Below are 26,871 nucleotides of genomic sequence, written 5' to 3'. Positions count from 1 at the left end.
TGGTGTCCGCGATGGATGTCGCGCGCCTCGGCCGAGCAGAGACCAGGGGAACGCGCCGGAGGCCGGGGTCGACCGGGGCCTGTCCACCGCCCGAGGTGGCCATGGCCGGGTTAGGACCTGACCTGTCCACCGCCCGAGGTGGCCATGGACACGGTAGGACCTGACCTGTCCACCGCCCGAGGTGGCCATGGCCGGGTTAGGACCTGACCTGTCTACCACCCGAGGCGGCCATCGCCGGGGCAGGACCTGACCTGTCCACCGCAAGAGGTGGCCATGGCCACGGTAGGACCTGACCTGTCCACCGCCAGAGGTGGCCATGGCCGGGGCAGGACCTAACCTGTCCACCGCCCAAGGCGGCCATGGTAGGACCTGGCCTGTCCACCACCCGAGGTGGCCATGGCCACGGTAGGACCTGGCCTGTCCTCCGTGCCTGGCCGCAGTCTCGGGATGGGGAGGGCGCGGACCTGTCCACCCCGGAGCTGGAAAGCCCGCCCAGGCTGACCTGCCGGGCTGTTCTTCCCCAGAGCACCCGGCCTTTGTTCCAGGGAGAGCCCTGGTGCCCAAAACGCGCTGCCTTTGTAGATGCTCCCCAACATCACAAGTAGAAATGACAGATATTTTAAATTTTTTCTTATGTGGTATATATTGTGTATTTATTATATAATATTTTATGTATCCAGTATCCATTACATATAATATTATATAGTTTGTATATTTATTTTTACATAGATGGGTGAAAATAAATATACAAAGTCAAATATATCCTATGTGTTCTGTATTTGGGGGAAGAAAAATGCAGGATATAAAATAGAACCAGAATAGAAATAACATAGACTATTTCCTCATTAAGCAGAAACATCACAGCCAGGATGCCGTGATGTGGCTATTATATATTTGTAATATAATGCTTGTGTGCATTAGCCTATACCAAACATTGTTAAGCTGGGTGCCAGTAGTTCACACCAGTAATCCTAGCTACTCAAGAGTCTGAGATCTGAGGGTTGAAGTTCAAAGCCAGACTAGGCAGGAAAGTCTTATTTCCAATTAACCAGAAAAGGGCAAAAATTGAGCTGTGGCTCAAGTGCTAGAGCACTAACCCTGAGCCAAAATGCTCAGAGACAGCACCCAGGCCCAGAGTTCAAGTCTCAGGACCAGCACACAAAATAAAGAAAACTAAAAATTCATGTGAACAAGGTCAAAGTCGATCCATCTAACACCCGTGGTAAATAGCTGAATAATCTACTCACTGTCGATTCCTCAAGGATGCTAATTGTCTGTTTAGCTAACAATCTCTCCTTAATTATAGACTATTAATAAATAAAATGGTACTTGTCAGGAGCAACAGAATGTCTGAATTTCACAAGTCATGTTTCAGTCCCGTGATAAAAACGGTCTCTAAAAGAAAAATCATTAAATGAACAAATTGATACTTGCTTTTAGAAGTAAAGCTTTATTAAAACCTCGCAAACCCCATTTTACTGTAGATAGGAATGAGGTAAATGCGCCATGACTTTATTTTGTTCAGAGTATTAAAGTTAATGAGCTTCTAGACAGACCCCTTTCTTAGCACATCTCAGGTCGGAGAATGTAAAGGCTCCTAGACTCAGATTTGCTAACTACATTTCCCATGGCAGCCTGAGCCAATATTTGGAGAATCCTAAGTATGGCGTTACCATTTCAAAGGAAATATCATAAGACATCTATTTTCCTAATGTGTGCTTTTATAGAATATGTTTTTGTTCTTAAATGTATCCTTGGGTTTGAACTCAGATCCTCCAGTTTGGCTTGTGCTTTTACCACTTGAACCATGCCTCAAGCCTGGCTTTTGGCTAGAAACTTTGGAGATGGATTCTTGTGGACTTTGATGCTTTGTCTGGCTTCTAGCCATGATCCTCTGGATCTTGGTCTTCTGAGTAGCTAGGAGTACATGCATGAGCCACTGTTCCCTAGCTCGGGGTACTATTCCACTTGGAAAGGTTGGTCGGAACCATTGGTGAGTTAGATTGTAATCGCAGAAAACTTAGCCATGTGGAGTCCAGGAGAACTGTGTGAGGACACCCACTGCAGAGCTGTGCCATTCTTCATACCCTGCGGTGGGGATGGGTTTTCCGGCTTGCGTGAGCAGATCTAGCAGGTTAGACTTTGAGAACCAGAAAAGCATTTGTTAAAGCCAAGATGGAGCAGCTCATACGATGATGAAGTTTGATCCCAAGGTGGATAATTCATTTTCTTCTGAATGAACTGGATGCCTGTTATTCATGGTTTTTGGTGGTTTACTAGAGCCTTGGGATTTCTTTCTGAGTGAGTTTTACATCTTCTCCTTTGTCCTCTTGGTATTTAAAGTCAGTTTTCTTTCCACTTGAAATAGCTCCCTTATCAGATCACCTAGCATATGACTAATTCACCCTGAAGACCCCTAAATCAATTGTGGCTCCGTTCGCACTCCATGATGGGAGGAAAGATCGTTCACCAAGTTTTACGGATGGGTTCAAAGTGTTTCTCTTACTTCTTGAAACAAGGGAAGATGAAAACACCCATAATTCCATTGGGGTGTGGGCAGCCTGGTTTTTGTGGATCCTCTCCACTGCTGGTCCAGACAGCGACATGGAGGGCTTAACACACCCGTGCTCCCTGGCACTGGCCGCTGGCTGGGCCACTTGAGGCACAGTGACACACACACTCAAAGGAGGCAGCACAGTAACCAGTGTGACTGCAGCACAAAACCTGTGGTGTGTCCCCTCGACACTGCCTGCGTAGCCTGTGGTGTCCACACAACAATGCCCGTTTTACAGGAGGGACCCTGATGTGCTCCAAGTCGTTCCAGAACCCAAGAGCTTTGTCCCTTGGGGCTCTTCCTTACCTCCACCCCCAGGACCCCACAGCCTCAGACCACAGAGGACAAAGCAGGCAAACGCCTTTGGGTGCTCATTTGCTCACTGAGGTACATAAGAAAGACACGTAGGGTTTGGGTAGTGAAAAACCACCCCAGAGACTCTATAAAGTGGCAGGTTGTAGGCATTTTACAGATTGCAGATATGGATATATTTCTGGAATCCAGCAAAAGGCTTTCTTGATATAGAAGATTGCACTAATGGACAGTTTTTGTATTGAACCTCATCTCATGAGTGATACTGTTGTAGGAGTCATGTCTGATTGCCCAGTGTAAAAACACACAAAGCCTAATTCAAATGGAAAATTCAAATGGAGACAGAGGAGAGCGTGTGGCAGACCAGGCCACCAGGGAGCCCCACTGCCCAGCTCATCCCTGGGCTGAGGCTTCCTGAAGGATGAGAGATCCCAAGCCAGCCCTTCTCCACCCACTGATGGGCTGGGAGAGTCCAGCAGTAAAAGGAAGAAAACCAGCACGAAGGAAGAGGTCGAATCCCAGGACACTGAGAAAAGAATTCAGTTTCATTACTTTCTGAGACAAAGCATCCCAAACCTATAAGATAGAAATGGGTCGTTTATAACAATACCAGCAACATTTAAATTATAGCTAATATATGGTAGCAATTATCTAAGCTACCATATTTCTTTTCCATATTGTAAGTAAATTAAATAGTTGATTAGTGGGGGGAAAAGACTAAAAAAGTCCAACTGATGTCCAAACATATTTAAATCCAAGAGACTTTCATCTCCAGTTAACCACCAAAATGCAGGAAGTGGAGAGTTGTGGCTCTAGCTGTAGAGTGAGAATAGCCAAGGGATAGAACCCAGACCCTAAGTTCAAGTCCCAGTACCAGCACACGCGCACACACACACACACACACACACACACACACACACACACACACACACACACACACACACACACACACGCGCCCTCCTAAGCTAAATAGAAAAATCTTCAAATGTCAGTGATTCAATTCAATTTGATTACCCATCATTCCCAAGACAAAGCTTTTCCATTGGGAAGTCAGCATGCTATATAAATGAATTTTTAGGATGTGGAATTTTGATTTTAGAAGGATCCTTTTTAGAGTTTACCTTAGGGAATCTTTGGAGGACACTGAGAGGAGGCTAATGAATTCTCCGAGGCCAGGCCTGCACGGTCTCTCCTCCCACCCACTTCTCAAGAATTGGGCAGGGGAAGTGCTAGCCACTCTCAAAACTTTTATTAATAGCTAGCACTGATGTCTTACTATAAATGTTCTTTAGGGGAGAGAAGATACGTTCTACACTGCATTAACTAGAAGAGAGAAGACAGTGCATTTCCCGGCTATCCTGGATCCCAGCAACTAAATTATGAATTTTATTATTATAAACAAAATGGTTCTCAAGGATGGAAGACCTTCAACATGGCTTCAGTCAGTCCCAGGCATAGACATCTGATAGATGTGACCACTCCGCAATGGAAAAGAAATACAGATTTCTAAGCCTGGCATGGTGGTACACACCTGTAATCCCAGCGCTTGGGAGAGTGAGGCAGGAGGCTCACACAATTGAAGCTACCTGGTCTACATAGCATGTTCTAGGCAAGCGTGTGCTATCAATTTGGACCTTGTCTCAAAAACAATGATTGATTTCTAAATATGAATCCAAATGGATACAGACGTCGAAGGTCAAAGTTCAAAAGGAATGGTCCCATCTGAAATTCAGAAAGCAATACAGAGGCGTCGAGGTCACTAATTTATGACCTACGTGCTCTTCTGCCACCTTGAGTGCACTTAACCTGCACATCGTTTAATAACCAGAAGACCTATGCTTCCGCTCCACGGAGACTCTACTCCATTCCGGGCAGAAATCCATGCCTCACTCAAGCATGGATTTCAAATGTCCGTGCTCTGCTCTCCACACAATCATCGGTTAACCTCTGAGCCATTCGAGTGAAATTGCAGCCTTCGAAGTCGGTCTGACGTACTCAGACCGCAGGTGCAGAGGCAAGGTGGTGAATCTGTTCAGCTTCTTGCCCAAGGGCTCAGATCTTACCGTATTTCTCCTGTGCCAAAGATTTCATGCCTCTCACCCCACCCTGTCGATGAGCTGCCTCTGTGGTGTGTGTGTGTGTGTGTGTGTGTGTGTGTGTGTGTGTGTGTGTGTGTGTGTGTGTGTGTGTGTGTGTGTGTGTGTATCCCAAAAGCTCAGGAAAATTTAGAAGGGTATGGACAGAAAAACACAGCGTTTACTGCTGCGAGCGTTTACTGCTGCGTGCTCCTCCTGGACCTGCGCATGTGAAAGCATGCCTTTGCATTCTAGAGACATGTCAGAACCACACTAAATTCTCCTTGGTTTCTGAGGGAGGAAGTCTGTTGGGGAGGTAGATTAGCATCCTTGGGGAAGGATGTCCAGCACTCCCCACGGAGCAGACACTGAGCCCACCCCCATCCCAGAGGGGGACAAAAGGGGAGGGGCTTTTACCTCTGAACCCCTCCCCACAAGAAACAAGGAGATTTCCTCTCTTTTTTTCACCCCTCTGCAGCAAGCAGAGTGTCTGGGCTTGGGAACTGGAGCTATACGTTGGTTTCACAGTTTCTAATTCTCCAATGCCTACTAAAAATAACACTTGGCTGATAATTTGCACTTCCTCGATGAGCTTTGAATTTCTATACACTTAACCAGCAGCCAGTCTTACCAATGTTAAGAGTTTAGAACTCCTAATGTCTATATTCTTTTACGAAGATTTCTGTGAGTCCTCAGTATTTGCTGATACTTGTCTCACAGTTTACTACGCTTTTTTTCTTTTTTTCTTTTTTTTTTTGTTGGTTGTGGGGCTTGAACTCTGGGCCTGAGCGCCGTCCCACAAGTCTTCAGCTCAAGGCTAGCACTCTAACACTTGAGCTACAGCGCCACTTCCAGTTTCCTGGTGGTTTGTTGGAGATAAGAGTTTCACGGACTTTCCTTTCCTCTGAACCGCAATCCTCAGATCTCAGCCTCCTGAGTAGCTAGGATTACACGCGTGAGCCATCAGCACCAGGCTTTACTACACTTTCTGTCTGTAAATTCCCAAGAATTCATAGAAGGAAGTTGTGCCATCAGACTTGCAAGGACTGGCAGTCCTCTGGTGAGCATTTGCTTAGTATAATTCCCAGGGCTGCTCCTGAAATCTAAAACAACAGGGAGACAGCGGCCCCTGTTACATCCCTAGCAATAAAGGTCTGAAGTGACACTTGATGGGGGAAAATGACTTCTCCCATAATCACAAAAACTCACCTGCCCCAGAGTCAGGAGTCAAACATACATCTCTTTTTTCCCCAACTCCAAATTCTTTTTATGTCTCTTTCTAAGTCTCCGAAAACAATTAAAATAATGGTACAAGGACGATCCCCAAGTCAAACACAAGATTCATGATGAGGACAGAGTTGGAAAGGGTCAGCAGAGAAAACCTTTCCCTCCCTCTGTCAGTGCTTGTGCAAGCCATCTGCGGGCATAGTTTCAGCTGTGAGAATGTCCTGAGGGACCACTGTCTGCTCCTCTCATTCTTCCCGCATCCATCCTTTCTGTGTACCAGTGCCAGATGTGTCCCTGGTCCCCCCAGGGACCTGTGAGACACAAGGGTGCAGCAGGACCATCCTCCACACTTCATGCCGGCCTGCCCCCAACCTCTGTGTCCTTCCACCTCACCAAAGACCTGACCGGGCACTGAGAGGCCACCATTTGCAAAAGGCTCACCTAGCATCCTACATGTGTTTGAGTCCTGCTTCAATGAGACCCCATCTCATGAATGGGGTGTCAGAGATGAAGCAAGCATTGACTGAGCCCCAGTCTGTGCCAGGACCCCCACCCAGGACGGAAGAGTGACCAGCATTGACCTTCAGCAGCCACATGGGGGAAGGTGGAAGTCACTGGTCTCTTCCTGGGGTCACAGCACTGTGGGATTCCACCCAGCCCAGGAACAAAACCAAATGGGAGGGTCCAACGACCACATGTTTAGATCGATCAATCTGATCAAAAAGTTGCCCTCAGCCTGGTGTGAAGTATCCTGGAAAATTGCCTTAACATATTGTCTACAGGTCTGCAGCTGTTAGCATAGAAACCAGACCCACGCTAAGCATCCAGCCTAAGTAGTTCATCATTTCAGATGAGCCAAATGCAGCAGCAGAGACACTGTGACAGTAGTGTCCTGAGATGCACTGTCAGCCAGAGAGCCCCTGTACCTGAAGTTCCAAAAAGAACATGGAAAGGCAGGCTGTTCCGAAGCACACGCCCTGTCCTAAGCAGGAGATGCTGCTTGTGCTGTCCTCCATTAAACCAGCAACTGTTGTGTATTGTGTGTCGGCACACTGGCTTGTAAATTAAACTCACACTGCATACTGAAGAGAAAAGGTGCTGGGTCCTCCTAGTCTCTCCTAGCCATTCTTACAGGCAAATAAAGACCTGGCTGAGAGTCTACATCTCCTTATTTCCTGTGGTAGTCTTCTTTTTTTCCTGGGGTAGTCTTACTTTTGTCTTGGAGTTTCTTCCTTTTGTAAAGAAATACTCAGATCCATGGCTTGAGGGGCTTTTTCCTCCAGAGGGTCTGGGTACTCTCTCCCTCTCCACTTTCTTCCTTCCTTTCCTCCCTCCCCCTCTCTCTCCACTTCTCCTGAAGAAAAATTGGAAGACAAAAACAGATTTCTCAATTGCCAATTGGCATTTGGATTCCATAGGGCTGGTTTGAATCACTTATATGATGACTACTTCCTAGGTAACCCAGAAAGCTGCACAGCCTCTGAGAGCGGCTGTATTCAATATCACTTCACCCCACGCCTTCTTGCATGAGTCAGCAGCCACTGCCTCCCTCTGCGGGTGGCGTGCAAGGTGTCCTGAGAGCCAGCTGCTTGGCCTCAGTTTCTCCTTGAAATGGGCAGTCCTCTTACCAGTGCCCCAGCACAGGCCATGTGCAGCTAAACACATGTGTTGATGGCAGGATGATAAACAAGGCCCTGCTTCATTTCTTTCCTGCACAGTCGGTAGGTTCTAAACTATGCACAGTCGCTGCCCGGAGCACGAGCTGCATGGGCTGATGGGCCCTGGGCCCCCAGGACCACGGTACCGGAGAATGTATGCTTCACTCCAAGTCCCTACACTCTCCCAAATGATCTTCTTATCTCAAACCCTGGCTCATGACCCAACACAATACTCCCAAAGATGTTTCTATTTGAAAGGACGAAAGGATTTTCACTTGTACAACTGGTGCAAGAAAGAACGTGTGTGTGTGTGTGTGTGTGTGTGTGTGTGTGTGTGTGTGTGTTTGCAGTATTGATTTCATCCAGAGAAGCAACCAAAGCCCCATCAATGAACTATTTGTCCTTTGGTAGAACTGCTCTTCCTTCTCTGGAATTCTCAGGTTAGACCACCTGCCCGTGGCTGGGTTTTACAGCAGGACAGAGAAGACACAGACAAGATGAACAACCGATTTAAAGCAGCATGCCCCGTGATCGATCCCTGCAAACACTTCACAGTGATCTTCAAAAGTAAATAACCAGTGCCCGACAGCAGATTCTACAGAGGAAAATCCAGTCTTCTAAAAATGTTTGAGCATTGTATTGACTTGTCCCTTAGTATTCAATTACCTCTCTCTATTGCTAGTAATACAGTCCTCTGAGATCTTCAATAGATGGATTGTCTTCAGTCCTTATGAAAAATGGAACCCACTGTGGCTAACTCTCCAGCTCTTTGCTTGTTCCCAGTTACTACCAGAGTGTTCACGTACCTCCTCCCCTTCCCACTAGAGTTTAGTCTGCATCACAGGAGTGTGTGACACCCCAGCCAGAGGGCTGCATTGCTAAACATGATTTTATACATGCAGTTGTGGTTCAGTGAGAAGCAGAGATCTCTGCTATTCCTTCAACCGAGGCTTAAAAACCATCTCTGACTTAGGAGGAAAGTGCCTCCCTCATCTACAGATGGTAATGTAAGACCTTGAAATGTCTTTTTAATCTGATGATTATTAGAAAACCTGGTGAGTTGGCCCAGCGATGAATCAACATATTTCCCTGTTCTGGGGACTGAAATATATCTTGAGAAACCTCAGTCATGATTTTAGAAAATACATTTTGTTCCTGAGATAATCACATTATCCTAGGACATCATCTCAAGATCTGCAGCTGTTTCCAGGACTTAATTTATCAGAGGTTAACACCGGGCAAAGCAATACAACTAGCATAGTAGTTGATATTACTGTTTATCATTTATCCCCAAGTTGTGAAAGGAGCTTAGAAAGACCAGCAATGAAGAGGGTGAGTTTCCTTCATTTGTGGAAGGTGTGAGCTGAGGACAGTTTTCATTCATACCTTTATGAAGACCTGCGTGTGGATGTCTTCGGGGTAGGCGAACCAGGCTCGGCTGGAAGGGTTTTCAAGGTGGAATGTGGACTTCCTTCAGAAACAGCCTGACCCGGGGAAATGAGCAACCCTGAATCTCAGGAGGCAGAGTCAAGTCTGATGTGCACCAGGGCACGGGGTTTATAGACCCCAGCCCCAAAGTCCAGAAGTCCCATGTTAGGTCCAGCGGCTGGCCCCCAGATGTCAAATAAAGAGACATGGTGAAGGAGAGAGAGGAGCTCACTGCCACCCACAGGAAGACAGCACTTGGGTCATCTTTCAGGGTACAGGCATTGACCTCAGGTTTCAATGACAAGCCCTGTCATCCCCAGACACCGTACTCCCAGCAAAAAGTTGGGGTTCCCAAACGGGGAGGGGAGGAGAGCCAGCTACCTAAACTCCTGACAGCAGCCACGTGCGGTGTTCCATGTATTATCTTGAAGCCCCAGGTTTACACCCTTCCTGCCATGGGGGGAGTGTGCACAGGACAGCCGGGCAATGACCACGCAGCCTGCCTCCCCTCCCTCTGGCCCCCCCAGGCCCATGCACCAGGCTGGCTGGCTTAGAGGCAGGGTGGGCAATTGGTTACACAAAAGAGGGCAGCCCAAGTACCAGGCAAGGAAAGGAATTCAGGTTGGCCTGTCAGGGACAGAATAAAATGGGTAAGAAAGGACCCCGTGAGTTCAAGTGACAGGTGCATGGGCACCACTACATCTGCTGTGTGTTTTTTGAGGGAGTAGTATAGACCTTATTTACACAGGCAGCCCTGTCCTAGCTTTGTCATCCACAGCCTCTCCTTGTTCCGTATATCCATTGTTGAGGTGGCTTCGTATGTTGCAGTTGCTTCCATGGGTGATTCCCAGCATAATCTCTCTCCCTCCACTTGGGGTGGAGACAGCAGACATCCCCACCGTGTCCCACACCCCAGCCTGGGAGGACGGAGCATGAGACAAATGGGATGTGTTGGGTGTTTAGTGTGGGATCCCGAAGCCCTTGTGCCTGCTCAGCTCCCATCCTTTCCAGTGATGGCAGGGGGACAGGCGGCCAACCCCTGGCTCACAGCTGTGTCTCAGGAGGACGTCATTGTCATACATCCTTCATCATACCCACCCACTGATCATTGCTGGATAACTATTCTGCAGCTGCTAGTAGAGAGCTAAGACTTGGGCCACACGGTTTAGAGTCCAAAATGTACCCGTGTCCAGTGTGCAGCCTTTCAGAGCCTATGGGCTGTCCCACTAGAGCCAAATCCCCTCACCTCTGCCTTTCTGCACACAAGGAGAGAGCTCCGTGTGCAGCTCACATGGCCCCTGTGATTGTGGAATTCTTGCAAGTGACTTTCTTGGAGGCAAGAAGCCAAATGCTTGAGCTACGATGTCAAAGATGGGGCCCTGTTGGTTCCTGTCCGGGAAGTCTCCACAGCAGGGCGCGGAGGCCTGGAAGTACTTCTGGGCTCTTCTCTGTGATCTTCTGCATGGCACTAATAGAAGATTTTAGCTAAACCAGAGATCTGGAAACTAGACTTGGTTTAATATAAACTTGAGGCTGATTTCAGATCCAAGTGGGCCTATGGATGCCTCATTACATACGGTCAATATGTAGCCTGAGCCCTGAGGGACTATGATTTCTAGAGGCTGAAAATGAGCCCTGGTGAGCTTCAGAACTGTGCCAGGATTGTGCTTTTCCTGAAGGCCATAAAGGAGAAAGCAGGCTCAGCTCCTGGTGGCAGTTCCCTTTCTGAAAAGGACTTTTCCTGTAAAGCTATAACCAGAATAAGGAATGAAGTTCAAGCGAAGCTTCCCATTTGTTCTGCCCCGTGTAGCACTCTTGGTATTGAGTCACCAGGCTTGTCTAGGTCATTTTTCTCCTAGGTTACAGAAACCTGGGACCTTGTCTCATAGTTATGGTAGCCAGCAGAGATGCTACATGGTCAAGCATTCCTCTTAAACTCCCTGTGTTCAGTTTGCTCCTTTGCTTCTCTCTGCTCTCTTCGACAGTTCGGGGATGTTTGACAAGTGGACTTCCAGGCCTGCTCTGCTGTCCCCTTGGCCAGCATGGGTCCTGTCAGGTCCTGTCCAGCCTTTCAGTCCACTCACTTAGGTTTTGGCTTCTGCCTCCTGGCTAGATGTCAGGAGCAGTCATTTCGAGGAGAGAGATTTACTGAGGGGTTCACATGCCTCTCCTACACATTTTCTTTGCAGTCCCAATGATGTGCCCAAGGTTAATTCTCGCGTGTGCACTGTCTCTTCAAAGTCACCGTGAGCTACTCGAGGCTCCTTCTGGTCTTCTGGCCCTGGCTTCCTCCCCAAGGCTGTCCCCAGACTCCGTGCCCAGTACAAAGCCCAGCCGCCCCTTCTCCCCAGCCCTCACCCTGGGCCTCAGCTGCCGTCTAAACCCCTAGGCCTTTCTTTTTATAGCCATACCTTGAAGCTCATATACTTCTTTTTTTAGTGGGTGAATATTTTTAAAACCTCTTTCTTCTTATGTTCACACCCTGGCTCAGCACCCTTGCTGGAAGCCAGGTTTGGGAGACAGCTGATACTGCATGTGGAAAATGGCGCGCTATGACCTGTATTCTCCCACAGGGGGTCCCTCCGCAAACACCGCTGGGGCTCTGGGCCCAGTGAACAGTGGTGGGTGGTCGTCCTGTGTACTATAGGGATATTTTCCTGCACCCTGGCCCCTATACATGATGTGGCCGTCGAAACCCTAGCCATGGCCTTGAAGGCTATGTCTGTCCCCTGCTGCATGGGGTGGGGGGGAGGTTGACCAAGGAAAGAGGAGTACACTTCATATAGAGAACCACAGTTATAAAAGGATGGCACCCCTGCCCCGAGTGATAGGTCAGCTGTGTAAAAATGAGCACTGGACTGCGGCAGGGTTTTTTTTTTTTTGTGGATGTTAGCATTTCGGGCTTTGTTAGAACTCCCTCACTAGACTGAAATCCAATTAAATTGTGTCTACGGTGCACCCTTGTATTTAATAATCATATCCTAAGGAAAAGGCCAAGGCTTCCCCTCGGAGTCTCGTCCCTATGTAAGTTCTTTCTCCAGAGCATATACAAACAGCAGCAGGCTGAGGGCGAAGAGAAATCCTGTTTGTGGATTCAGGCACATTCAGACTAACTGGTGTTACTGGTGTCCAAACAGAAAATGGAGTGACATCCACATCCACTCATTTCTCATGGGGCAGAGACCTTTATCTCTTAAGCACTGCTTTCCTAAAGGTTTTGTGTGGGGGTTGGCTTATTTACTTGTTCTGGTGGTACTAGGGCTGTGTAGTCCAGGTCTCATGCTTGCCAGTCAGGTACTCAACCATTAGGATCACACCTTCAGTCCATTTTGATTTAGTTATGTTTCAGACTGGAACTTTCATTTTGTGCCTGAACTAACCTTGGAAAGCAATCTCCCAACCTTTGTGTACTATGTAAATGAAATGACAGAGTTCACCACCATGCCTACCTTGTTGACTGAGAAAAGGTCTCACTAACATTTTCCCTCTGATTGTTCACAGTTCTTCCTATCATTACCCCCCCAACCCCTCCCATGTAGCTGAGATTACAACTATGTGCTGGTATGAATTTTCTTTTCTTTCACCTTCAACACATTGGTGACTGTGGCTTAGAGGCATGAATAGACATAGTGAATCTGTTTGCTCTGAATTATTCCTGAAATTCTCCATGACACATGCATCTCATCTATGCAAAAGGACAAAGCATGGTTCTTGACTTTTTATGCCTAACTCATTTCATGGGATGATCTCCCTTTCTACTAATATTGTCACAGGTGACAGCATTCGATCATGTGTGAGAGGGAAGAGAATTTTGCTGTGTGGGCAACATGTGTCATTCAGGCATTTCTCAGATGGTAGACACATGGATACTGTTCTGATCATCTTAGAGTGAACATCATAGTGCAGATGCCTCCTTCTCACACATGTACTGATTTCATGGCCTCTGATGTACATCCGAGGTGGGATTGCTGTCCTTGGTAGATCTGTCTTTAGGTTTTTGAGGGACCGCCATACTGCTTCCCATAATGGCTGTACACATCCTGCCAGCCCCTGTTATCTTCGCACTTTCTTTTGCTAGTAGTCATTTTAATTGGAGTGAGGCTACATCATAGTGTTTATATTTCCCCAGGGGTTAAAAATGTTGACCATATTTTCACGTACATTTTGTTCATATTCATGCTTTCCTTTGGAAAATGTCTGTTTAGGTCTATCGATTTTCATTGGATTATTAATTTTGCTTGAGTTTGTTGAGTTTCTTGTAAATTCTGGGCATTACTCTTTGTTAAATATGTAGTTTACAGGTTTTTCCCCCCATTTTGTAGGTTGTCTTTTCACTCTGTTGATTACTTCCTCTGCTGTGTACTAGCATTATAGTTTGAGATGACACTAATTTGGCTTTTGTTTCTTATGCTTTTCCTCTTGCCCCTCAAAAATCCCTGCTACTCTCTATATCCCTTGTGTTTTCCTCTAGTAGTCCCGTAGTGTCAGGTCTCACATTTAAGTCTTCAATTAAATTTGAAGAGTTTTTAGATTTTATGTTGGGGGTTGAACTCATAGCTTTGAATTTTATAGGCTCTATCACTTGAATCACACCTGCAGTCTAAAATTTTCTAATGTAGACAATCATACATCAAGATTCAAGCTTGTCCTTGAACTATGACCTTGCTCATCTGAATCACCTGGATAGCTAGGACTCCAGCCTTAAACCCTTGCTATCTGGCTGAAGTGGTCCGTTTAACTGTTAAGACAAGGGTATCCTTTTATCCTTCAGCATGAGGTCATCCAATTTTGCCAGCACCATCTACTGAAAGGACTGTTCTTTCTTCAGTGCATATTCTTTGCCCTGTCCTGGAAACTCAGCTGCAGACATGTGAATTTATTCTAGACTCTGCTCCTTGTCTGGTGCCTGTTTTGATGCCGGTAGTATACTCTTTGGATTACTCTTGCTTTGTTCTTTTTATCCGAGATTACTTTGTATATTTAGGGTGTATGTAAAGAGACTTAGGATCATCCTACCCACCCAGTATTTTCGACCTCTAAGCCTTTGTGCACATCCTCTTGGCAGAGCAGTGTGTGCTCTGTGAATGTAAGTCAGGCGACTGAGTGAGGCCCTGATCGGCGAAGGAGAAGACGCGGTGGCTGAGTGAAGAGCACACCACGGGCAGCAGAGGGAATGCACTTCTCGTGGCCTTGGGACCTGTCAGTGTGGAGCTTCATGGGCAAGCTCCATTGCTTGTAGTATCACTGCAGTGTGGAACCCAGGGAGCCAGGGGAGATGCTGAAGAGAGGTCAGGAAAAGCCAAGACCAGCTTGCGAGACCAGATCTGCAGGGCTGGGACTTCCGCTTTCCTTCGTTTCCTCCCTCCTTCCCTCCTTGCCTTGCTCTCCCTTCTTTAAATGAAAAGGACGAAGTATTTTTGAGGGCTAATGACTTATAGACCGCCTGAGGACTTCAGGAACCCTGTATAGAAGTCAGCCTCCGAAGTCTAAGTAGTTGTTACATTTTACTTTACCAATACTGTGTAGTTTTCTAAATGCCTTTATTTGGTCCTTAGCTGAATTTGGAGGAGGTTTCTGTGCTCATACATCTCAGGATGTACATAGGATATGTAATTCATTACTCTGGTAAACAGAAAACATCTTAAAGTATTTGAATTTTAATTTTCCAAGATGGATAAGGAAAACATTCAAATTACATTGAAATTATATTGGTTTTTTTCAAAGCTGTAAGGTTGCTTTATTGTGTTTACATTTAGTAGCTCAGAAAACACTGACACTTGGATGAATTGATTGCCCTCCCACAATGAGCAGTCCTTTATATTTAACCTATCTAAAAAATTCTCTATGAATATATTTTTAAATGACAAGGCCTACAGTTGATTTTTAGCACATAACAGCAATGTTGTGACAAAAATCTGGTGACTATGATATAATTTAATTAAGGATAATTGTGAATTTATTTGGGATGTAACTAATACGCAATTTGATCAGTGTTATTTCTTCCAGTGTTTTACTCAGGTTTTCAGACCTTTTTATCAAAGTAGAATAATTATTTCTAAAATTCACTTTAGGTTTTGAAACTAACATGAACCTAACTAGCCGGGATGATCCTTCAACATTAGAGATTGCTTCAGAGACTCAAGACAGAAACGCAAATACCAGTGGAATTCAGTTATCTAATTCCCTCTCGAGTGCTGTGACTGCTGAGAATGGGAATCCTGTCTCTAACGGTAAGCTCTTTCAAACCCAGAAATGAACGGATGAAACTTGTAACCAGGGAGAATGGATTTTAAATACAAAACTGCAGTAGGCTTACCAACTGGAAAAAATAGGATAGAAACTGTGAAATTCTGGAAACTGCAGGAATTACTGTGGGCCTCTCGTTGCTTAGACTGCGGAAGAAAAGCTGCAGCCACTTGGCTGCCATTTCAGGTTCTGCAGTGCTGGTCTGTAAGAACCAGTATAAAATTAATCTGACCTACAGGAAATGGATGCTCTTCACTGCTTTGCGTTAAAACAAAGCATTCTTACAACTAAGCACGGGAAGGAGGAGGCTATGGAAGGAACACAAATCCTAAGCCGTGACTAGGTGCTTTAAGGACTTGAGTGAGTGAGTACATGACGTAGAAATTAATTTGATCATTGCTATTCGAAGTTATATCAACAAATATTTCCTCTCACTCATAAAAGAAGCCTAAGTCTTCTCATAATGGCTGATGATGAAACCCAAACCATTTTTCCTTGAGAACACACAGAGAACTGGACAGAGAGTTTCTGCTCTGCCTGATGAAAGGTGTTGGAGAACTGTCACAGGTTCTGCAATAAGGGATTAGGGGGCAATGTCAGCCTGGGCCTTGTTCCCCCATTCCAGTCTCTTCTCTCAGGAACATTGGCGCTGTTTCTCAGTGTAGAGCAGGCAGCAAGAAGCCCACTTTTGCTTCTGTCAACTGCTATTCCAGGGACAGAGCCTAAGCTGAGCTTCACCCATGGCTAGGCGTGGGGTTTTGCAGAATGCCACCCTAACTTGGTTTACCAGGACCACCAATTAGATGGGACTCTGACCTCCAAAGTTGGAGCATTGTACTCCCAGGACACAGCAGTGATTATCCTCAAAAACAACAATCATCTTCAAAGTATTCTTTAAAACTATTATTACTTTTTCCAAATATGAAGTCCAACACAATCAAAAAGAACTGAATGCATAGCATACAAGATAAGAAGGAAAGTCATAAATTACTACCAAAAAAAAGTCAGTTGTAGTTTATCCACAGGGACTAAAATGTTTGAAGTTCAAAGACATACTCCTTAAAGAAAGTGTGGCTATGTGGCGGCCCTGCTCAGATAGATTTTTTTTTATTAAATGTGAAAATTCATCAGAAATGAGAAATCAAACAAAACAGTGAGATAGATATACTGAAATTGATAGAATACAGGAATCAAATGAAGTATACCAGAGGATGAAATTAAATTTAATTAGACCCAGTTGTTGAAAACTATACAAAAATAACAGGGAAGGAGAGTGAGGTCATCTCTAAAAGGAGCCACGCAGAAGCAAAGGAAAGGAATGGGAGTTGTCTTAGAGACATGATGAGAAGGTCGTTGGATCCTAGGGGTTGGAAATGTTCTGGTGAGGAATGTGAGCGATGTTCCAGGCTCTGGTGAGTGCGTGGAGAAGCCAAGCCCCGGTGGCTGTGTCCTGCCAGGAAGTGTGGAGACCCACGGTGGTAGTGTGTACTGAAGTGTGTGGCTCCGTGTGACTCAGGGGTGCTGCTTCACGCTCTCTGCTGGGAAAAGAACACAAGCCCAACCTCCTCAATCGGTCAGGATAGCAGTTATCCTCCAGTGTGTGACACGCATCCCTGCACCTGTGGACCGAGTAAGCCAGGGAGTGGCTCTGAGCTGTTGTTCTCTGGGTGTCAGCAAGTGGTGTGGCTTAGCTTTACGAGTTATCTGGCTCATCCTGAGCCAGAACAATGGTCATCTTCACACAGGACAAAGGGATAGTGTTTTTACACCTTGGTGGTTAGTGGCAGGTGACAGAGAGATGCCAGCCTTACCCACTTGCATAGGCCTCTCCGCATAGCACTGTCCCCAAGGGAAAGCTGCCTTCCCCAGACAAGAAGTCCAAGAGTGCTCCTATGAGCTGTGGTTTCTCTGTGGTTTGGCCATGGAATGCAGCACTGCTGTGTTCTATATGTCAGAAGCATGTCCTCAAATCCAGTCCCCGTAGTCTGGGAGAACATTCTGAGCTGGAGGGCCTGAGCAGAGTAGCTAGCACATGGATGAGCTCTACCATCTTCAAGATGGCCCACCCCACACCCTCTACCCTGCCCCCCACCATTGCACAAAGGCCTAACACTGGGCACAGAGGCCTTGCACTGAACCAGTCTGGCCCCAATCACCCTGTAAGTACGATTCTGCATCTCCAACCTGGAGAGACAGAACTCAAGGGACAGGAAGCAGGTGACTGGGTGCAGTGCTGGGCAGTGACAGGAGATAAATAGAGGGTGGGGGTGTGTGCTAAAGACCAGCTGCCCACTTGTTCACATCCGCAAAGGTCAAACCCCATGTCTGAGCATCCATCCCAAATCTATCCAACCTCAGTGAGACATATAAATCCCCACATTTCTGCAAAGCTTGAATTGAAAAGTAGAAAAGAGACCACTTGTCAGTCTACCATTAGGAGATGCTTATAAATTAAAGACCAAGCATGAATCTTTAAAGCAGCCAGATGTTCAAAAATGATCAGTTGTAACAAAAGAGCACAATAGAGATCCCAGGAAAAGTGTAATGACATTTTTAACATGCTCAGTTAGAATAACTGTCAACATAGATATTTTACTAATCATAGAAACTTTCCTGTAAAGATCAAAAGGGAAGTAAGGATATTTTTAGAAAATAACAGGAAGAATTACACATTGGTATGCTCCTAATGCTCAGCAATACTAGAAAGATTTTTAATTTTAAAATAAGGGAAGTCAGGAAGGAGGGAAACTACTGTTTAATATCAAACCCCGATAAATCTAATTTGTCAACTACGCCCCTTGAGGAAAGCCCCGAGAGAATGCAAATAGGGTGCACAGTTTCCAAACTAATCAGAAACATAAAATATAATAATGGAGTCTGCGTATGATGATGTGTACCTGGATACTCAGAAAGCAGAGTTCTCAAACAACAGAACCAGCCCAAATATAGAAATAGCTAAATAATAGCGTAAGTAAACATTAAACAAACTGAGCATCTGTCTACAAGGTACACTCTCAGAACTTCTTGTGCAAATTCTCCCAACATTATAAAAGTTAAATAATTCCAGTGATGCATTAACTTTTCTAGATCATGTGATTAAAGAAGCTGAAGGAGAAAAACAAGAAAAGGCCCCAGCTGGCATAAATAAGCACTTTTCCTCTGTGGGCACTAAAGGCAGAATAACCGACTGTCACTCAGCCAGAGAAAGATGACTTGTGACTGGAACGCCACCACTCACAGCAGACATCAGTCTAAATGTTAAATAATAAAACGTATACAAGAAAATATAGGAGAGCATCTTATTTATAACTCCTCCCTTCCCTCACTTTTCTTAATTTTAGAGGATAGGCATTGAGAATTATTTTTTTATTAAAGAGAAAAGGAATATAAAAATAAAGACTGGATGCTGGTAGCTTATGCCTGTAATCTTAACTACTCAGAAGGCTGAGATCTGAGGATCACAGTTCAAAGCCAGCTCAGGCAGCAAAGTCTAGACTCTTATCTCCAATAAACTACCCAGAAAAAGCTGGAAGTGGTGCTGTAGCTCAGGTGGTAGAGTGCTAGCCTTAAGCACAAGGAAGCTTAGGGATATTGCCCAGGCCCTGAGTTCAAGCCCTAGGACTGGCAGAAAGAAAGAGAGAGAGAGAGAGAGAGAGAGAGAGAGAGAGAGAGAGAGAGAGAGAGAGAGAGAGAGAGAGAGAGAGAGAGAGAGAGAGAGAGAGAGAGAGAGAGAGAGAGAGGGAGGGAGGGAGGGAGGAAGAGAAAGAAAGAAAGGCAGGAAGGCAGGAAGGACTTTAAACAAGATGGAAAGGAAGGAGCCATTTACAAAATAGAGAGGGAAAGAGGGTGGGAAGGAGAAAGGGATCGTCCTTCTACCCATATATTTAATCATTCTGACCATAGCTATAGCTTGGGAAAGGGTCTTAATACAAATAGCTGTGAGTTTACCCCAAAATTTAAAACCAAAAGCTAACTGAAGAAGCAACATTCTCTAGACAACACTAGAAGCATTCATGAAATATTTTCTTAGAAAATAATATCATAAAATTAATTCTTTAGTAAAGGTTTTACACTACAATTTGTGAATTATATGCCTAATCGTTTCTAAGTCCATGATATGTAATAAACAAATGACAGATGTGCAGAAAAAAACTACAATGTGTATAACAAATAGATTGTGTTCAAATCCTGACACAGATTGTATAAATCCCTTAAATGAAGGAAAACGAAAAAAATCAGCAGGCTCTCAGTTACTTGAACATCCGAGAGTAATGATGCACACAGAAGCAATGTTATTTCAGTTAAGGATTCAGTCTCTGGAGGCAGGTTGGCATGCCACTGCTGTGCTCTTTTGGTAGATCCCTGGAAGTCCTGGGTTGCGATGTTTCCCAATAGTTACTGAAAACTTAGCACCTTACTAAAGGCCATGACCCAAGCCTTGATTCTGGATACTTGGGAGGCAGAGATCTCAAGGTCTAAGTTAAAGGCCAGCCTGGGCCAAAAGACTGAGCCTGGTGGTACAAGTTGTGGGCAGGGTGGCACTTGCCTGTCATCCTCAGAGACAGTGGGCGGATCACAGCCCAGACCACCGGAGCACAAAGCAAGACCCTCCTTCGGAAACAACCAATTGAGAAAGCAGCTTGAGGCATGGCTGAAGGGGTAGAGTGCCTGCCCAGTGAGCAAGAGGCCTTGACTTCAGTCCCAACACCACCAAAAAAGCAAAGAAAACAGATAAACAAACACATGCTGCTTTCACCTGTTTAGATGGCAATCCTCAGTGTACACTGGCTAATTGAGTTTAGTATGAATTTTGCAAATGAGCTAATGAGTGCTAGGGGAAAAAAAAAAACCTTGCCCTACTCAGTACTGTCCAAACTGAACACATTTCTACATGGATAGGATTGCGATAACTCCAAAGGCAATGATGAACATTGATGCCTAATGTGCATAGTATCATCAATGATCTTTCTAACTAAAAGCATGCGATTAAAGTAAATGTTTAAAATAAAGTTCTACATGAATGAGATCATTTCTAGGAAATGATCTCTCCTTGGGATTCCAGGGTCTGTATGCTACCTCTGCCTCCCAGAAATAATTATCTGTTTGTTCATTTGATGAAATATAGTTATGTGTGGGTAATTATAGCTATCACTTACTTTAATTGCCATCCTTTTGCTGATGTTAACAGAGACTTAGATCTCTTTTTGTATACTTAATTATTCCCTGGACTTGTGGTTATTTATCATTAGATTAGAAAGCAGTTCGTAGTGTTAGAATATGTTAGCTCTAGCGAACAAAATATTGTTTATATAAAGATGCTTATTTAGTGGAGAAACGGAGATCTAAAGAAAAATTCCAACTAGGGCACTTTATGATCAGTATGATTTTCTTTCTGGCTGTTCAATAAATACACATTTTATTGCTGAGCATCAGGGAAAAAATAGCAATTAAAGAAGGCAGTTGCTCCATTTGGGCCTGTATTTATCTGTCTCCGGGAGGAGAAGGTCTTGTTTTTCTGTGCACTGCACTCAGCCTCTGCACAGCCTGGTTATCTGTGCTGGTCCAGGCTGGCTGAGCAGAAGCCCTGCTGAGCCTACGCACAGAGCCCAGTTCTTGGTGTGCCCTGAATTAATTCCTACACTGTATCGAGTCTGGCCGGGTCAGAACCAAACCCTGGTGAGCTGGGAACCTGCCTCATGGCTTCCATCTGCCACAGCTCAGATAGATGCAACCCGCCATCCAGAGAGCCCTGGTGGGAGTATACGTGCGTGAACGCACACCGTCGGACATCATCTTGTTTGTGGTAACTGTGCGGATTCAGCTCCCTTCGCCCTTCCACACTCTAAGAATCCTGGGTCAGCAGCAAGACTGCAAGGAAGCTTCCTGAAATCCTTTCATCCAAATGACCTCTGCTACCCCGAGGTTTTGTCCACCCCCCCCCCCAGTGTTTCCTCAACCACCCTCTCATGGTGTCAAATATCATTGCACCAAATGCTAAGCTTCTTGAGGGCCTGGAAAGGCATTGCTTGGTTCTTGGTTCTTTCCTTGCCTGTTTAGCACCAATTTAATCGAACTAACCTATGTGATATGCATGATACGATTTCTTTGGTTCTGGGTCTGTGCCTTAGAATCAAAACTGAGCTTTGGTTTCAGTTCTAAAAGCAACCTTCTAAGTCATTGCTGAGTTTCGAAAACTAGTTAACAATTTTCTTCTGCCTCAGATCTCCTGGCTCGGTAAGAGACCAGTGATCTAGAGATGCATGCTGCTGTGTCACCCCTCCTTCTCTACCTAGACCTCCCCCCTGCCCCCACCGCCCCATCCCATAAATACCTCAACACGTGAGTGAGTCTTAGATGTGGCTCTTAGGCCTGTTTTGTTTCTTTTTGCCAACTCCCTGCCTAGTTGCCTGGAATTGTAAACAGTACCCCATCTTCACTTCCTCAGAATTCCTAAAATTCTGGATTACTTCAACATGAACTCCATGGCTGGAGCCTTACTTGCTGCTACTGCCTCCAGAGTCCCCATGAACCCTCTCCTGATCTCTAGGACATTGCTATGGTTTCTGTTTGAGGACATTCCCTCTCACCAGACCCCATCTGACCTTGTGTCAGGGCCCAGCTGCTAGCCTTTCTCCTGACAGTGAACCCCCTTTTCCTGGGCATATTTGTCCATTTAACCAGAAGATTGACTGGCAGGACCTCCCCGAAGAGCACATGCTCTGCTGTAATTGGAAAAATGCACAGTGATTTTCTAATGATTTTTAATTTAGGAATCATGTATATGTTTAATCAATTAAACTGTGCTCATTAATTATGCTTTCCAAGGAGAAGAGTAATTGCTTCAGTGTTTAAAGTTCTCTAGGTCCAGTCCACTCCGTGGGGCGGTTACTTATCTGTTCATGTTTATGAATCAGGTCTCTCGTGGAGATGCGTGCGTGATACCACCCTCCTAACAGTTGTAACATGACCAATTTGTCCCTGGGCACCTCTAGCTGTGTTTAGAACACCGTGTCATGAGACAGGGTGCCTCTAGGATCTAGTGCTGGGAGCCCAAGGAGACAAAGCCTACATAGTAGCCCGGGGTGCCCCAGAACAAAGAACTGCATGCACCCCTGCTAGAGTGGAGATGCCGGGCTTCTGTCTTGGATGGTAATCCACGAACCTCACTGTTTCTCCTAAGTACGGCTGCATCGTTTGGGGAGGGATGGGTGAGTTTCTGGGAGCTCACGGTCACCCCTGTAAAATTGGTTATGATTGGTGCATGGCGGAAGCATGTGCTCTCCTTCCTCCGTGGGGCCTCCCTGCTCAGCACAGTAGAACCCCCTGCCAAACACCCTCCCCTACGCCTTACCTTCCTTTCACCTGTGCTGTGCCTCCCTCATCCCTGCGAATGAGGGCCCCCTGCTTCCCGTGGCTCCCAACCTCTAGGAAAGCTCCTCCTCTGCCTTCTTTATGCTACCACCGTGTCTTTCTTCTTATCATTCTGTCTGTTACCATATTCACAGCTTATATATGATGTAGTATAACGTATATCTGTCAGCAGAAATGCTTTGTAAGTCCCATGTTCTGTTATTAAGTTTAATAGTCAACTACTGTTTGCTCATGTTTCTGCCCATGAAAATATTAGACGTGTGTGTGTGTGTGTGTGTGTGTGTGTGTGTGTGTGTGTGTGTGTGTGTGTGTGTGTGTGTTTAAGAAGTACAAAACTGACTACATTTGGGGTCAGAGACACAACTTAACCGCTGGCTACTGTTGGCCCACAGGTCAGCCTGATGATGACAGCTTCCCCCAGCTGTGTGAGAGCCGCCCCACGCCCCCGCCCTTCCAAAGGCACCGGGAGAGTCACACCACACAGGTACGCATTCATTGGTGCGGAGCAGGTCAAGTGAGTGCCACAGAAAGCTGCTAAGTGCTAGCTGACACTCTTTTATCCTGGGCTGGGTAGCTCTGCCTACGCTTCTTCAACTTCACATTTTTCTCTTTCCTCTATCTCAGCTGACTCCAATTTTTGGTTTATTTACAATATATATGTGTATGTACATCTATATCTGTATATATAATATACATCTATAGATGTGTACATCCATATGTGTGTACACCTATATACATATGTGTGTACATCTGTATATGTATATATATGAGTGCATATATGTACATATATGTGTGTATACACACACACATAAAGAAGAGAAAATAATGTCCAAAATAAAATGAATGCTTGTTGTAATGGAAGATTCTAGACACAACTTATATGATGGTATTCAAAGTCATATCCGGTGCTAGTGGCATAAAGCCTTCTGAAAAATCTTGATATGTTTTGTGCATGTGGCCTGAGCTAAAAAAGGAGATTATAGATGACCAGAGAAGGGAAGTAAAACCCTGCAGCATCTGCAGTCTCACGGTGTGTCATCAGATCTCGGCATCTCGTGTTCTGTGGCGTCAGCTTCATTTGAGCTACAGCAGCTCTCACTTCAGTGAGGTCCCGCTGAGGACATCAGCCCCAGCCCTTGCTCACGCCACGCATTTCCTGTCAGTGCTCACAGAGTTTGGCTCAGAGAGGTCACCATGATAAAGACCGTTCAAGAGCAAATAAAAATACTAGAGAGAGGATCTACGTGATAAAATTAGTGTTGTTTCCATGCCATTGTATTTTCAAATATTGCTTTTAACAATTATCTTTATAAAAATATACAGTTGAACTCCATAATACGTACTTGACTACCAATACTTTAAATACTTCTACATAAGCCATAGCATTCTTGCATGAAGCTATAGCATCAGTTTGTTTTGTCGATTGTCTACATAAAAAAAAATCTTAACAAACTGGGCCGACTCTACATATTCCGTGAAATCAACTGACCAACAAACGATCACTTTCACTGGAATATTTGGATTGTATAGGCACAGCCACATTATAGGTGCCAAGTTGTTGGGGTTTTTTTTTTTTTTGAAATAACAATTATGAGAGAGTGACGAAGATCAATAATTTTAATCTTAAAAATAAATCCTATAGTCTGCTGACATCACTCACTGACCTATTGGCTCTGGCGATTGCTGGTGATAACAGATTTCCCTAATCTCCCTCCCTGCCTTAGAGATGCTTCCCAGTACATTGTAAGCGTGTGGAGGCCTGGTCTCTGGGAGCTCCTGGGAGAGCTTGCTTTCTGTAGTGAACACTGCTTTGATTTTTGTTACTCCTCTGTGTTAGAGCAGGATCCAGGCCATCCACGCCCTCCTTAGGCCTCTGCTACAATGTGGGCCATAGAGAAAAGCAGTAATTTTTTTTTAGGTTTTATTTTTTTTATTTTTTATTTTATTTTATTTGTGAACATACTGTACAGAGGGGTTACAATTATATGGGCAGGATAATGCATACATTTCTTACCAAGCATTGCAGCCTCCTCCTTTGTTTACCCTTCACCTCCCTTCCCAGCCTCCCCCCTCCCCCCCACCCAATCCTTCCCCCCCCCACCAACATTGTAAAGCTCGTTTTTGACATGACAATTTGTACTTCTCATTGTTGCAACAGGTCCACCTGAATCCTTTAATGACTTGTTTTTCCCCTTCTCCTCCACAAGTTATACTGACATCAAATATAGTGAAAGTGGGGGTTATACTGTGGGGGAGGGACATACAAAGCAACAAAGAAATAATCTTATAAATGCGTTAGAAACACATGCATGAAAGAAAAAAAATTAAAATACATATCTAAGGGTTCATTTTCCCAACATCACATTATCTGACCTTTTCCGCTTGACTAAGAAAATGTGGTATATATACACAATGGAATTCTATGCCTCCATCAGAAAGAATGACATTGCCCCATTTGTTAGGAAGCAGTGATTTTTTTGAGGGAAGTGGTTCCCCAGTCTTCCCTGGTTTTGTGTTTGTGTAAGAAGCAGAGAGACGGGGAAAGGCAGGCAGGAATCAATTCCCATCCCCAGTTCTCACAGGAACTTGTTTTCAAAGGCTCTGGTCCCCTCCCAAGGAAACGGCCAGTCAGGCTTGTTTTCTTCCTTTCATGGGGTCAAGGAGCTGTGAGTTATGTGACACTGGGGTTTAATGGCCACACGTCGTCCAGAATTTATCCCTTGCTTGACATTTATAGAGGAAGCATGGATACACGGAGGCGTGCTGCATTTGAGATTTTCCGTGAGTAGGAATCAACAAGAATGCCATAAAACCAGACAGGGCACCGCGGTGGGATTAGACCTGCAACAGTGAAGCAAAATGTGAACCAAATACACCATCTCTCTTCAAGGATGTCCATGTTACTTCGCATCCTCGGGGACTTACGACATCCTCTAAATGAAGATTAACATGTGTGGATGTTGTCACAGATTAAAAAAAAAACAAAACTGATGAGCGATCTTCTGGACACTTCACTAGTTCCATAATGGGAGTAGATGTTAGCACCAGGAATTCTGCTTGTGGAAATAAGCCAGGCATAAACAACAGGAGTGAATGGAGGGTCATTCCGTGTTTTCAGAAATTGGAAGACGTTTTGGAAATGGCACTGTGGCTCAAGCGGTAGAGTGCTCGCCTTGAGCTGAAGAGCTCAGGGACAGCGCCCAGGCCCAGAGTTCAAACCTCACAACCGACCAGAAATTGGAAGATGTTTTGGTTCAGAATAAAAGCCTAGGTGACCAACAGCAGACACTGGGCGTGGTGGCGACTTCTGTTTGGGTTGGTCTTTTGGCCGCTGGTCTGTTTCACATCCCATGAAACCACAGTTGACAGACATTGGGAGAGACCCCTCCCCTCTTCTATTTGACAGCCACACAGATCTGGGTCCAGTCCATCTATCTACCATTCACAGAGAGAGAGACATGTAAAACACAGAAATGAAGGAATGCATGTGGCACCTTAGGATGCGAACACAGCAGAGGAGCACCAGCCTACGCAGGTCTAGGACCACTTAGCCCAACGGCCTGGCCTTTCCAGCTAACTTTTTGTCCTCCTAATAAGGGCCTGGCCCTGCTGAATATACCTGTGATTTCTTTTGTTTCCTTTCCTTTTTTTTAAAATTATCTTTAAGTAGTTGTACAAAAGAGTTGCCATTTAACAAGGCAATATATGAATACAATGCATCTTCATCAGTGTCACCCCTTTTCAGTGTTCTCCCCCATCCCTCCCCTCCTCCACCCTGCCCTCATTCTTCTTAATTTTGCAGGGTATACATTGAATCCTTAGCTACATTCTCCTTTTTCTCCGCCCCTTAACCCCCTTTCAAGTACCTCACCCGTTTCAATTACCATCTTCTTGGTGTTTTATTTTTCTGGACTTTGACTTTGCCATTTGATGGAATTACACTATTTGGGTTCTCCCTTGGAACTACCATATTTCATTCATATATTTGTATGTACTTGCA

General features: G+C 45.2%; 1 protein-coding gene across 1 annotated transcript in view; it reads left to right on the top strand.

The window, feature by feature from the left end:
- The window catches only part of Myo16 (myosin XVI), a 368,989-nt gene that overhangs the window by 326,639 nt on the left and 15,479 nt on the right, over positions 1-26,871 (top strand). Inside the window, exons 33-34 of the mRNA XM_070003305.1 lie at positions 15,326-15,484; positions 23,264-23,355. Of these exons, the coding sequence (XP_069859406.1) occupies positions 15,326-15,484; positions 23,264-23,355 (251 nt within the window). The remainder of the gene's footprint in view (positions 1-15,325; positions 15,485-23,263; positions 23,356-26,871) is intronic.

This window comes from Dipodomys merriami, unplaced genomic scaffold (assembly GCF_024711535.1).
Source record: "Dipodomys merriami isolate MVZ:Mamm:240054 unplaced genomic scaffold, mDipMer1.0.p SCAF_6, whole genome shotgun sequence".
NCBI lineage: Eukaryota > Metazoa > Chordata > Mammalia > Rodentia > Heteromyidae > Dipodomys > Dipodomys merriami.
The sequence above is the reverse complement of the archived record's forward strand: the minus strand, read 5'-3'. Positions and strand labels throughout refer to the sequence as shown.